Source organism: Aquarana catesbeiana, linkage group LG01, assembly GCF_042186555.1.
Source record: "Aquarana catesbeiana isolate 2022-GZ linkage group LG01, ASM4218655v1, whole genome shotgun sequence".
Classification (NCBI taxonomy): domain Eukaryota; kingdom Metazoa; phylum Chordata; class Amphibia; order Anura; family Ranidae; genus Aquarana; species Aquarana catesbeiana.
Genome location: NC_133324.1, coordinates 366,048,926 through 366,062,881, shown reverse-complemented (window position 1 = coordinate 366,062,881; position 13,956 = coordinate 366,048,926). Strand labels below are relative to the sequence as shown.

Below are 13,956 nucleotides of genomic sequence, written 5' to 3'. Positions count from 1 at the left end.
GACTGAGCAGGTAATGACTTCCAATGTAAAGATACATTGGGGTTGACTTACTAAATGCAAATTTACTGTGCACTTCAAGTGAACTACAAGTACAGTTACTCTAGATCTGAGGGGAACATGCAAGGAAAATTAAAAAAAACAGCATTTTTGCTAGCAAATGATTGGATGATAGAAGTCAGCAGAGCTTTCCCTCATTTCAGAGCTTCCCCTTAGATCTAGCACAACTGCACATTCAGTGCATAATACATTTGCCTTTAGTAAATCAACCTCCCTGTTCTTTGCAGAGTCTAATACATCAAGTATTAAGCTATTTCGATAGTCTTTATATGAAAGATTGTCACCATGGAACAAAAAGACTCAAGGGTCTAAGGGTGCAGCCCAACCTGAAAGCTTAGATATTATACCCACACTCTAGAATGTTTGATCAAGGTGGCAAAACCACCACATATATACAATGGTCCCTTCTGTATTACATCCTCTCCAAGACTTATAATAATAAACTGGATGTCAAGTGTAATGGGAATAGGTACCAGTGTGCAACCAATTTTTAATTTAACTGCTCAAATTTTGTACTTGTAGAAGAAGTATATAGCCTTAAAATCTTGATTTTTTTTTCATTAGGTAGGATAGAAGAAGATCTTTTTCCCATGTGTCCAAATAACCAGAAAAAGTAGGAGTCTCAAATTTCAGGATAGCCCAATATGTATGAGAAAGAGCCTGATTAGGGCAGTCAAGACTTAATAAAATAGCCTCTGCCAGGTTTAGGTCTGTTTTAACCCTAAAAGGTTGAAGAAGGCAGTGTTTAAATTGTATTACTTGACTGGGATTGGGATTTGGGTCCTTGGAAGTAAAGAGGACCACTGGCTAAACGGTACATGGCAGTTATCAAGGAGCACCTTCTATATGATGATTACACCTCCTGGGTCTTTCTGTAGACTAAACTCTGCTTATGAGCTTTGTTTGGACTACTACTGTCAGACAATGAGGGAAATACTGGAATAGTTAACTACCTTCAGTTACCTTATTTCTACAATGGGAGCAGGGGCGGCCCATTCATTAGGGGCGCCCAGGCACTGCCCCCTCTCTCCTCGCCACCCCCCTATATGCAATGATAGATTCAGGCATAGCCTGAATCTATCCATGGCCACAGCGGCGGCCCCCTATTCATTTGTCTGGCCCCTTTCAGGGCACCAGGTGCATGAATTACAGTGACCATGGCTTTTTTTAAAACACCTGATTAGAGCCATAGGCTCTAATAGGCTTCAAAATAGGATGGGCTCGGGACGCTGAGGATGTGTCCGGAGCTCACCCAGGTGTGTTGCAACAGTGGATGAATATTCGCTGTTGCAACACTGATCCTCCTCCCGGCCAATCGGGAAGCGTGTCTGATACCTGTCACCCAATTGGCTGAAAGCACAGGCTATCCTATTGGACGCCTGGGAGGAGGAGAGGAGACGCAAAGCGGAAGCGAGGAGAAGAAGAGCCGCCCGGCCCCCGCCAATGCCTGGATGCCCGAACCCTGCCACCGCTTCCGCTTCATTGATTCCCCTATCTCCACCGCTGCTCCATGAATGCCCGATCCCCGCCGCCGCTCCATGGATGCCTGATCCCCACCGCCTAGATGGGGTAAGTGCCGGTGGACCGACCGGCAGACAGCACGTATGGGGGGTTTGGTTGTTTACCGCCCCCTCCAAACAAAAAAACACCAGCCGCCACTGAATGTGAGAATAACCTTTAGTCAACTGAATTTTCTTCTAATTTTTTCGGTGTTCTCCATTTATACTGGTCCTAATCACTGTCTTTGGCCCCATTTTGTGTCTCCCCATAGCCCGAGCTGTCATGATGAACCCACCCGACTTAAAATATGGATAATAGGCATGATGTCAGATGAAGAGATTTGAAACCCTGAGGAAGCGGCTTTGACTGCGAAACGCATAGGAACTATATAAAAAATTTCTCTGGTCATTGCCTTAATGGTTTTATGTGTTACAGTATGATAATTTGTCTATCAATTGTACAATTTTTAATATTTTGTAATAAAGACATTAATGTTTTACTATATATTTGTCTGTTGGTATAAGTAACATACTGAGAGGCCACCCTTAAACACCTACAACCTGTTGTTTCTTTTGATATATTTTATTGGGTTGATGATCCCTCAGTATCAAGCTGAATTAGCTACTATCATTTAGGTGCAGTGCCTTCCCCACAAATTCTTTCACTTTACACAGTGTCATTGAAAACGTTCTGTGAATAGTCTCTTATCGCATATCAGAAAGAACTAAGATCAAAACGACAGCAAAGAGTCCTGTATGATAGGGACAAGGCCTAATTCATTTAAATATTCTAGCTAATATCTACCTGGTAAAGTGCACAGGTGGACACCAAGAAGAACACTTCATTTAGTTTATTTTTTAAAATTCTTAAACCTAAGACATGATATTTTGTTTTTTACATGGAGGTATGCATATTGCTGCACCTAGCCAGTAACACAAAATACTGCAAAATAATACACAAAAAGACCAACTTTCCTAATAGGCCTAGGTGGCTGCTATGGAGCCTAGGGTTGGAGAAGAGCCCAACAGGCCTGACTGTGTGTGGGCTGGTTAACAGCTTGGAAGACGAACTCATACAAGGATAGGATAGGCCATGAAGGAGCAGTTCAGGAAAAGACGATTTAATCAAGGAGCCCTAAAGATTATTGTAGGACATGGCCATCCAATTTAGGCAAGTATACATCTGATGCAGGATGTATCTCTATATTTATCTATGAATTCATATCAATACACTCAAAATCGTATAAAAATATGATATCAAATATGTTACCTGTATATGAAGATATGAGGATTGACCAATAACAATAAGTCTGACATCAGCTTTCTAAACAAACAAGAAAGATAGGTTAGAAGTACACAAATAAGAATATGCAAAGTGAAACATGTACATGTTGGCAGAACTACCACCATAATGCATTCCTTGCAGTGGCTAGGGGGCCCAGTCGAGACCCTTGAATAGAGGATTCATGTGCTGAAGGAAGCTCCACTGTGTGTCCTTGGAACCAGAACACTCTGTAGATCAGCAGCAGGTGCTTGATTTTGCTGTTCCAGCAGTGGTACCTGCTGCTCTATCAGGCATTGCAGGGTGCAATCTGCAACCCAGGATGTAGATCATCAGCAGCATAGGCACCCGCTAGTTCTACCTCTCCAGATTATTTGACCTCTCACATGAATGGAGAGAGGATGAAAGGGAAGTTTGACTTCTACCTCCTGTGGTGCGTAAGCACTGACAGCAGTTATGACCAAGCTGGGGGTGCAGAATCTCTGTTTGCACTGCCCCCTTCAAGTTCAGCTCCCTCTACTTCCTCTACTACCATCTCACAGTGCCCCCTTCCAGCCACAGCAGCCCCATCCTCACAGAGACCCTCAGCCCCCCACAGTCTTCTGCAGTACCCCTAGTTCCCCAAGCCTGCCCCTGGGCTTCTATCCATCCAAAAATCTCCACAGCCTTTTGCAGAGCCCCCAACTCCCTAGTGTCCCCAGCTGCACCAGGACCCCCTCCACCTACAAAGACCTACAGATTGCCACAGTGCACCTTATCCTCCTGAAGAGCCCCTCAAAGTACCCCATAGTCTGCTGGACCAATCAGCTGTGGCCAAATAATTCCCCTGCCCTGCAGCTGCGTGCAACAAAGGATTCTGGTAACATCATTGATCTAATATGATCACATGACCGTATTTAGTCAATGACACTGTCCAAATATTGTATGTGCATATGGTCTAATTCGATTAATGATGTCACCATCATCTTTGTGCTTTTGCTACGTGTAGCTATGGGGTGGGGAATTTCCAGGTACAGCCGATTGCTCCGGGGGGGGGGGGTCTGGGCAAAATCTTAGCTCCTCACTGCTACTGGCCACTGCCACAGAACTTACATTCCTCCAAATGACCACTAACACTGGAGCATTTTTCCATCACTACTGACCATTGCCTTTTTTTGTCTTACCTCTTAGTTTAAGAATATGAACTATGACCATGGGATTCTGCACCATTAACCCGCACTGTTGGGGAGCCCATGAAAAAGTGCAATTTCTGTTTTTGCCTCTGGAAGTACATCAACCTACTGCAACAATCAGATTCCATCTTGGGTCTCTTTAAAACTGAAAGATGATGTCTGATTCTTTGTCATAGGTTGCTGCATTTTGCCTCATTAATTAAGGCCACAAAGCATATTAAATGGCTATTACACGTTACTTTTACTGTGTGTTCACTCTCATCAGCCCGGAAGCAATGTATTTACTTCAAACACCCAGTCAGGCTGAAGGTTTTTCTTCAAATTGTATTTCTTTTTAATTAACTAGGTGAATCTTTTAAGTGAAAGCAGAGGGTGGTATATAACATGGCTACTTTAGTAAACATTCATCGCTTGGTTCCAATCTGTGCAGTGTTATTTTAGGGCTCATTCATTGACATTTAAAACGCTGCCTTAAGATGTGCACAGCATATAGTTTCGTATGCATTTAAACACACTATAGGAATCAATAAGTCCATACACAGCTGCGTCTACGAATGAAAAGCTGTGCCATGTCTACAGGTATACAAAAAGAGTAGGATGCAGTTGCATCCAGGGCCATACATATCTACAGATTTAACGTGTGTAAATGTGTATATGCATACATGTGTAAAGAATTGTAAGTGTCTATACATGAATATCTTAAGGTGCATAATTTACGCAAGATCTTCTGCCAGCAAGAACCTACATTTCATGCAGAAAATACACATATGCCTGTGTGAATGAATCCTTAGGTCAGCCATAAACGGAGCAAATTTCTTTCCTGCATATAACAGTGATTATCTGCAGCCGCTAGCGATAATCGCAAGAGATTCCAGCAGGCTGGTTGCACCCAAGCTGATTGGTCGATCAACTTAGTACAACCAGTCTGCCCATTAACGGTTCGATTTGAATCGTGTATGGCCAGCCTTAGGTGTGTTCCTATATATAATCTTTGTTTTGATGAAAGCGCATTAACCACTTGCTGAAAGATGGCTAAAGCGCGGCCGGCTAGTTCTGGGAGGCCGTCATATTCCGGACACTACTGATCACAGATTGAGGTAAAGAGCCAATCAGCGGCTCTTTACCACATGATCAGCTGTGTCCAATTACAGCTGATCACGGATGTAAACAGAAGCCGGTTATCGGCACACCTTTCCTTACGCTGACAGCATGTGTAAAAGGGACATGTACACTGATAATTAGGGCACCGGTTTTCAGTGTCCTGATTATCAATGCAGTCCCAACAGGGCCCATTAGGGCTGCCAATCAGTGTCCACAAGTGCCTCCTCATCAGTGTCACCTATAAGTGCCACCTATTAGTGCAGCTTCATCAGTGCCCATCAGAACAGCCTCATCAGAGCACTTCAGTGAAAAAAACTACCTGTTTGCAACATTTTATAACAAACTATGAAAAAGTTATTTTTTCTTTCAAAATGTATTCTTTATTCATTTATTTAGCAAAAAATAAATAAAACAGTGGTGATTAAATACCACCAAAAGAAAGCTTCAGGAGTCAAGAACCCCTGAAGACGTCAGACATAGGCTGAGAAAACAGCATTGGGTGGAGTTTGAGATACGTGATATCCAGTCAGCTGGAACGCAGGTGGAGCGCTAACTAGCATTTCCATTACAATACATGCTGATCCTTGTCTTCTTTGATGTAAGTGCAATACAACCTTCTTTTTTAAATAAATTATTTGAATTACTGCACCATGTGAGTATCCTTTCATCTTGGATTTTTCCATAGGCGCAATTTGACTCCCTGTAATAGGGGTCAATTAAGTCTGGTGAGTCCATAGTGTGTCTGCATGCGGGTGGAGAGGAACCTTTCCACATGGGGGCATCAAATCCGCATCAGGGGGCAGCTATGCAGGGAGCTACAAAAAAATAATTGATACTGGTAGTGGTTTGCAAAGAGCTCCCCGAGCTCCCCACCCGTCTGCTGACATCTTCGGGTGGCTCACTTTGAGGTCTCGATCACCGGCTACTTTCATTGGCCAGGCAGGGATGATGTCAGTCAGATTCGGCATTGCCGAATTTGTACAGTGAGCTGTACTGCAATCACAGTTTGGACATCAATTTTTGCAACTGGCTCTTATGATTTTCCATTAGAAGGATGTCAGGCAGAGTGGTGCTGACAAGGCCACAAACAGATTGTATTTCCTCCAGGTCATCAAGAATTGCCTGAAAATTGCTCAGTATATTGCCAGCTTTACATTCAATCCAAGTCTCTGCTTTCCAGTTTGATGACCCACTGTGCCATCCAATGTGCTGTAGAAAAATGCAGTATGTGTGCATTTTTATGCAATACACCGCACATCACACCAGTGTTAAGGTGTGAACAGGGCACATGGAAAACAATTGTTTTCCATGTGCTCTTGTGGTGACTGGTGCCAGTCACCACATATAGTGAATGAGCCCTAAGAGCTTGCGCATATGGGCCCTTGCCAATGCATCTGACATGTAGCATGTTGTCTCACCTCACTTTAAAAAGACCCACCGCTGATCGCCAAACAAGATACAACTGATGCCTAAAGCAAACATGCAAACATTTACATGGCTACACTTCTAACACATGGTAAAAATTCAAACAACTCAAAATGCATTGTGCCAGTGACTGTGTGAATGACATAGTAATATAATTAGAAACTTTGAATAATCCTCTGCACACTGCTATACACCCTTTCCAGCAAACTATGCAATGAAAAGCAGGGATTTTTAGTTCACACATATTGCAATACACGTTTAAGCTGGCTAACTGCATCAAAGTAATCCCTCTTATGGCCATTCCTACTCTGCTCTGCCATTGAAAATGCTACAGTGGACACAATGCAAACACGGAGCATCAAGACACAAGGTGTAGGAGAGCTGCTAGGTTCAGGTCTGGTCACTGACCTGCATTGCAACAGAAACAAAATATACCTGTACTCAAATCCCAAAAGCTTGTACATGCATACAGTGAGAGGAAAAAAGTATTTGATCCCCTGCTGATTTTGTATGTTTGCCCACTGACAAAGAAATGATCAGTCTATAATTTTAGGGCACTTTCACACTGAGGCGAGGAGTCGTCGGTAGTAAAAAGCGCTGCTAGTTTTAGTGGCGATTTACCATAGTTTTAGAGGCTCTTTTTGGCCGCTAGCGGGGAGCTCTTTTGACCCTCACTAGCGGGCAAATAAAGGGCTAGACGCGCCCGCAAAGCGCCGCTACTTCGGCGCTTTTCAGGCGCTTCAGCGGTGCTACCCATTCATTTCAATAGGCAGGGGCACTTTAGGAGCGGTGTATACACCGCTCCTAAAGCGTTTCAAAGATGCTGCTTGCAGGACTTTTTTTAACGTCCCGCAAGTGCACTGCTCTAGTGTGAAAGCCCTCGGGCTTTCACACTGGAGTGACAGGAGAGGTGGTTTACAGGTGTTATTTTTAGCGCTATAGCCCCAGTGTGAAAGTAGCCTTAATGGTAGGTTTATTTTAACAGTGAGAGACAGAATAACAACAAAAATATCCAGAAAAACGCATTTCAAAAAAGTTATAAATTGATTTGCATTTTAATGAGTGAAATAAGTATTTGACCCCTTTGCAAAAAATGACTTAGTATTTGGTGGCAAAACCCTTGCTGGCATCACAGAGGTCAGATGTTTCTTGTAGCTGGACACCAGGTTTGCACACATCTCAGAAGGGATTTTGTCCCACTCCTCTTTGCAGATCCTCACCAAGTCAATAAGGTTTTAAGGCTGACTTTTGGTAACTCAAACCTTCAGCTCCCTCAACATATTTTCTATGGGATTAAGGTCTGGAGACTGGTTAGGCCACTCCAGGACCTTTAATGTGCTTCTTCTTGAGCCACTCCTTTGTTGCCTTGGCCATGTGTTATGGGTCATTGTCATGCTGGAATACCCATCCATTTGCAATGCCCTGGCTGAGGAAAGGAGGTTCTCACCCAAGATTTGACTGTACATGGCCCTGTCCATCAACGCTTTGATGCAGTGAAGTTGTCCTGTCCCCTTAGCAGAAAAACACCCCCGAAGCATAATATTTCCCCCTCCATGTTTGACGGTGGGGATGGTGTTCTTGGGGTCATAGGTAGCATTCCTCCTCAATTTTGGTCTCATCTGACCACAGCACTTTCTTTATGTTTAACTTTAACTTTCTTACTCTCTTAAAGGGTGTGCTCCTCCTAATCTCAGCTTGTTACCTGTATAAAAGACACCTTTCCACAGAAGCATTCATGGCCAAGACCAAAGAGCTGTTTGAGGATGTCAGGGACAAGATTGTAGACCTACACAAGGCTGGAATGGGCTACAAGCCCATCGCCAAGCAGCTTAGTGAGAGGGTGACAACAGTTGGTGCGATTATTTGCAAATGGAAGAAACACAAAATAACTGTCAATCTCCCTCGGTCTGGGGCTCCATGCAAGATCTCACCTCATGGAGTTTCAATAATCATGGGAATGGTGAGGAATCAGCCCAGAACTACACAGGAGAATCTTTTCAATGTTCTCAAGGCAGCTGGGACTATAGTCACCAAGAAAACAATTGGTAACACACTACGCCGTGTAGGACTGAAATGCTGCAGCACCCGAAAGGTTTCCCTGCTCAAGAAAGCACATGTACAGGCCCGTCTGGAGTTTGCTAATGAACATCTGAAAGAACACCATCCCCACCATCAAACATGGAGGTGGAAACATTATGCTTTGGGGGTGTTTTTCTACTAAGTGGACAGGACAACTTCACCGCATCAAAGGGTTGATGGACAGGGCCATGTAATGTCAAATCTTGGGTGAGAACCTCCTTCCCTCAGCCAGGGCATTGAAAATGGATCGTGGATGGGTATTCTAGCATGACAATGACCCAAAACACACGGCCAAGGCAACACAGGAGTGGCTCAAGAAGAAGCACATTAAGCTCTTGGAGTGGCCTAGCCAGTCTCCAGACCTTAATCGCATAGAAAATATGTGGAGGGAGCTGAAGGTTCGAGTTACCAAACGTCAGCCTCAAAACCTTAATGACTTGGAGAGGATCTGCTGTGTGCAACCTGGTGACCAGCTACAAGAAACATCTGACCTCTCTGATTGCCAACAAGGGTTTTGCCACCAAATACTAAGTCATTTTTTGTGAAGGGGTCAAATACTTATGTAGCGGTACCCCCTACTGATTACCTTGACTCTGCAAATCTTCCCTTACCTCTAACACCCTGGGTTCCATCATGTCACCAGCTGTGGTAGTAAATAGAGACTCACACAATATTAAAGAAACAGTTCAAATATGTTTACTGTAGTATCAAAACACAAGATACATATATATATATATATATATCAACTTTGTCAATAATGGAAACACTCCTGCATACACCGTACTTTATCTCAAGCTTATCTAGTAAACACAATATATTGGTATAAAGTTCCCTTAATGGTGAATAAACACAAATATTAAATCGGTAGTAAACCCGCTGACTTTTTTTTCTTTTCCCTACACCTGTAAGGGAAAAGGCATAATGAGCTAGTATGCACCGCATACTAGCTCATTATGAGATACTTACCTTAGAACGAGGTGCCGGCATCTCACCCGGTCCACGCCGAGGGAGCTGACATTTCCCCTCGGTGTGCCTTCCGCTACTGTGAGTGGCTGGAGCCGCGATGTCGTCACAGACTTTTTTCCAGCAAAGTCCGGCGGCTGCCGGGCTTTCAGCCGAGAATCCCCTGTGCGCATGCGCCGTTGCAGTCAGCGCCTCATTGCAAGGGGGATATCTCCTAAACCGTACAGGTTTAGGAGATATTTTTTTTACCTACAGGTAAGCCTTATTATAGGCTTACCTGTAAGTAAAAGTTTAAAAAATAGGTATACAACTGCTTTAACTATATACAGGGACCTATGTGAACAGGTTAACAGGAGAGTCTGTCTCCTCAACTCACAGGCCAGCAAATCCTTCACAATATGGAAAACAGTATAAACAATATTATATTCAATAGGATGGTTCCCTTTAGCAGTTCAATGCAATTAGAGCAGATGAGGAGAGAAAATTATAAAAAGGTGAGAAAGGGTATTCCTTGAAATCCAGATATCTTCAGATAGCCTCTTTTATGTTGTAAATAAAGCAATACAAAATGGCAAGGTGTAGCAAAGTTAGCAAAGCTGTGATTTATCCTGATAGTAGTATAACTTGCTTCTTTTATAATCCTAAGGATGTCATCTGATATGGCTACTGAAATCAGTAATGTGTACTGAGCATAGGCATCTGCTTGCTGTGTCTGTTATAATAGAGGCTTTACTGCAAGTACCACCAGCTAAACTGTGTGGGTGTTGTTTAACAGCAGTGTCCTTAACTATAACATGGGCTATGCCCGCTCACCACTCCAAATCTCAGATGGATTCGATAACGGTGCAGATGATGAGAAGACTAGAGCCGGAACTCTCTCTCTGTGTCTTTGCTCTGGAAAATGGCAGCCACCGCTCCACGCTGCAGCTCACTGGAATCTGAACTGCAGGCGCCTCTGGATGACCTGAAACACCCGCCGGTCCACTGCACTGAAGAAGTGATGCTGTCCGCAGAGATCCCTCTGGGTATAGCTGTCCCGCTCCCTGCTGTGTAGGCCACAAATCGTCAGCAAACTCCCTGTCACACAGACCTCCTGCTGGCAGAGTCAAAACGGCGTCCAGAGAGGCTGATCTAGGCCGCGCTTCTCCCAGCAGTTTGTTCTCTGCACTCAGAATTCTGTTCCTTGTTGTTCATATCAGTCCTGCTGGCAGAGTCACTTCAGCATTCTGAACTACACGTCCCATGATGCTTTGCTCTACATCCTCATACAGGAAGAGAGGGAATCACACATAAAGTCCAGCAAACACCAGAGGGAGCCAACCCCACATTACCAACACAGAAAACGTCTCTAACTTATAAGCATATTAGCTGAACTTGGCTACACTTATTTTACTCATTAAAATGCAAATCAATTCATAACTTTTTGAAATGCGTTTTTCTGGATATTTTTGTTGTTATTCTGTATCTCGCTGTTAAAATAAACATACCATTAAAATTATAGACTGGTAATTTCTTTGTCAGTGGGCAAACATACAAAATCAGCAGGGGATCAAATACTTTTTTCCCTCACTGTATAATCTATCAGGTGCGTGACCACATGTTAACACTAGAAACTCTGGATAACTCTCTGCACATTTCTGTTGCAATGCAGGTCAGTGACCAGACCTGAACCTTGTAGCTCTCCCCCAATTTATGTCCGTTTGCCCCATGTAGGCATTCTGTTCACCGTAGCATTTGCAGTGGCAGAGCAGAGTAGGACTGGCCATAAGAGGGATTACTTTGATGCAGTTGGCCAGTTTAAACATGTATTGCAATATGTGTGAACTAAATATCCCTGTTTTTCATTGCAAAGTTTGCTAGAAAGGGTATAAAGCAGTGTGCAGAGGATTATGCAGAGTTTGGTGGTCACACCCCTTTAGCACCTGGTAGATTATATGCATGTACAAGCTATTGGGATTTGAGCACAAGTATATCTTGTTTCTGTAGTAATATAATTAGGCCCCCTTCACAACTTTGGCAATTAGGCACCCCAATGCGAATTTGCTGCGATTGACACGTGGCAAAACAAGCGAGAATCACGGCAAAACTCATGTGTAAAAACGCACCTGGCTTAGGGCCAAAATTTGGTCCCTGAGCTTCTTTGCCTCGACAAATATGCATAGTAGGGTTGCCACCTCATCCCTTTAAAACCAAACACATATGAATTACACAGGTTCTGTGGCTGATTAAGGTGATAATTAAGGCCCATACACACGATCTGACTTTTTGACAACAAACATGCAAATTACCTGTTTTAAGGCAACATCCGACCGTGTGTACGCTCCATCGGACAAACTTTTTCATCGGACAAATGTTGGCTGTGCGAACAGACAAACTTGGCGGCAACAAAAGTCCTACGTTGGCAAGTCCGATCGTGTGTACACAAAACCATCGGATTTTAGTACAAAGTACAAACACGCATGCTCAGAACCACTGCAAAAGATCAGACAACGATACAGAAGTTGACCAAAGGGTGGCGTCGGATAATTCAACGTCCTCTTTTGAAGTATCGTCAGTACGTTAAAACGTTACTACGTTCGTGTTTGTTGCCTAAAAAGTCCTGCCGTGTGTATGCATACCAAGTTTACGGCCAACACCCTTTGGACAGAAATCCACGGAAAAGTTTGTTTAAAGTCCAATCGTGTGTACGAGGCTTATAACTCACTTGGTGACTTATCTGGATTAAATTAGCCTCAGAACCTGTGTAATTTATATGTGGTCAGGTTTAAAGGAATGAGGAGGCAACCCTAGTGCATAGGGCAGCCCATTAAGGTGAATGGGCTGCCCTGTACGTGACACGTGGAATCATGTAAAAATCATGCAAACAAAATCGCAATTAAGAACGTGAGTTCCCGCTACGCGAAGTGTGAACGGGGCCGTACTGTGAATCCCCTCCTTTGTTCTGCAGATAAGTAGCAGAACCACAATGAAGCTCAGTGAGAGGCATAAAAAGAAAGCCCATGCTGTGCACTTGTAATAATATAACTGTAGCAATTGTAGTGATCTGTACATTTTGTACAATTTTATTACAATTGTTGTTAGCAGTAGACTTTCAGTTATACCTGTAGAAAACTTTTGGGAACCTTAGCCAGATCTTCCACGTACTCTTTACAAGTGTAGCACAGGAAATTCTACAAAGACAATAACAGAAAAACCCGTCAGTATCCTAGCAACTGTGTACACATCACACACTGCAAACATAATAGTACAACTAAACAGCAAAACTACATACAAACTATAACGCAAACAAAGCACACTTTAATTACATAACTACAATAACACATAATAACAATAACATCATTTTGACAAGACAAATATACTGTATGTATGTTTACACTGTTAGGATGGCCATACATGTTTTGATAAATAATCAATTTCTTTTTCGAGAGATCTTTTGCGGTAGGAATAATCAGTCTTTAACAACCCATTCAATCGATATGCCACACATGGGGAAATTAATTTTGATTAATAGTTAAAAAAATGGTCGTAACCTGCAATTGTAAGTATCTTATGTGTGTACCTACCATATAATCTCATGATCTGATCACTCATAATATGATCCTCCAATGTATCTCAGTGCATCAATCCATCAATTTACACCCTTGGCCGATCAACTCAGTCTGATTGAGTTTAAATCGATCGGAAGAGAATTATGGCTATTGTTTTCTGATTTTATTATTTTGATTGAAATGCACATTGGTTGAATAATAACGTTTACAATGTTATGTTATTTTAATAATGTGAATGAGGCCGTAGCGTTTAAGTAACTTTTTGCTCCATTCAGATTAAACAGGAGGCATTACATTTGCAGCTCAGGAATATCACTTACCCTCACAAAGATTATGATTGCCTTCTTCTCCCTGTAAAGGTCTCTGAACTCAAAGCTCTTACCATTCCTGTCCCTCAGCAGACAACTTGCAGCTAGCTCTAGATCTGGGTGGTGGAGTGAATCAGAGAGATCAGCACTGCTCCACTCCACATTCCTGCCTATTTGCTGGGTGACTGGGGTGCTGTCTGAAGCCATATTCTATTCCCTTCCCAGTCTGGGACAGAGCCAGTCCTTCCTCCTAGACACTGAGTGGAAGCAATGTGTAACTGACATGTGGGTGGAACTTCCCTGGGAGCAGGCTGTATACAGTACATATTAACCCTGAAATGCCTGTTCTCTGCCGTCCGCTGACTCCTGGCTTAAGGGCTCAATGCAGTATCCATTACTAACACAATTCATAAGCGTCAGAAGCAGAACTGATGCTGCAAATAAAGTGTATGTAAACTCTATCAGCCACATTTCTTTTATTTGCTCCCTTTTGATCTGTTAAATATACCACAAGAGTTTTAT

The 13,956-nt window shown here is 43.0% G+C and overlaps 1 protein-coding gene across 1 annotated transcript in view; it reads right to left on the bottom strand.

Moving 5' to 3' along the window:
- PRXL2C (peroxiredoxin like 2C) overlaps window positions 1-13,731 on the bottom strand; it is a 32,026-nt gene extending 18,295 nt beyond the window's left edge. Inside the window, exons 1-3 of the mRNA XM_073632994.1 lie at window positions 13,447-13,731; window positions 12,680-12,748; window positions 2,827-2,880 (exon numbers count right to left, since the gene is read on the bottom strand). Of these exons, the coding sequence (XP_073489095.1) occupies window positions 2,827-2,880; window positions 12,680-12,748; window positions 13,447-13,641 (318 nt within the window). The 5' untranslated portion in view covers window positions 13,642-13,731. The remainder of the gene's footprint in view (window positions 1-2,826; window positions 2,881-12,679; window positions 12,749-13,446) is intronic.
- Between the last annotated feature and the right edge of the window lie 225 nt (window positions 13,732-13,956).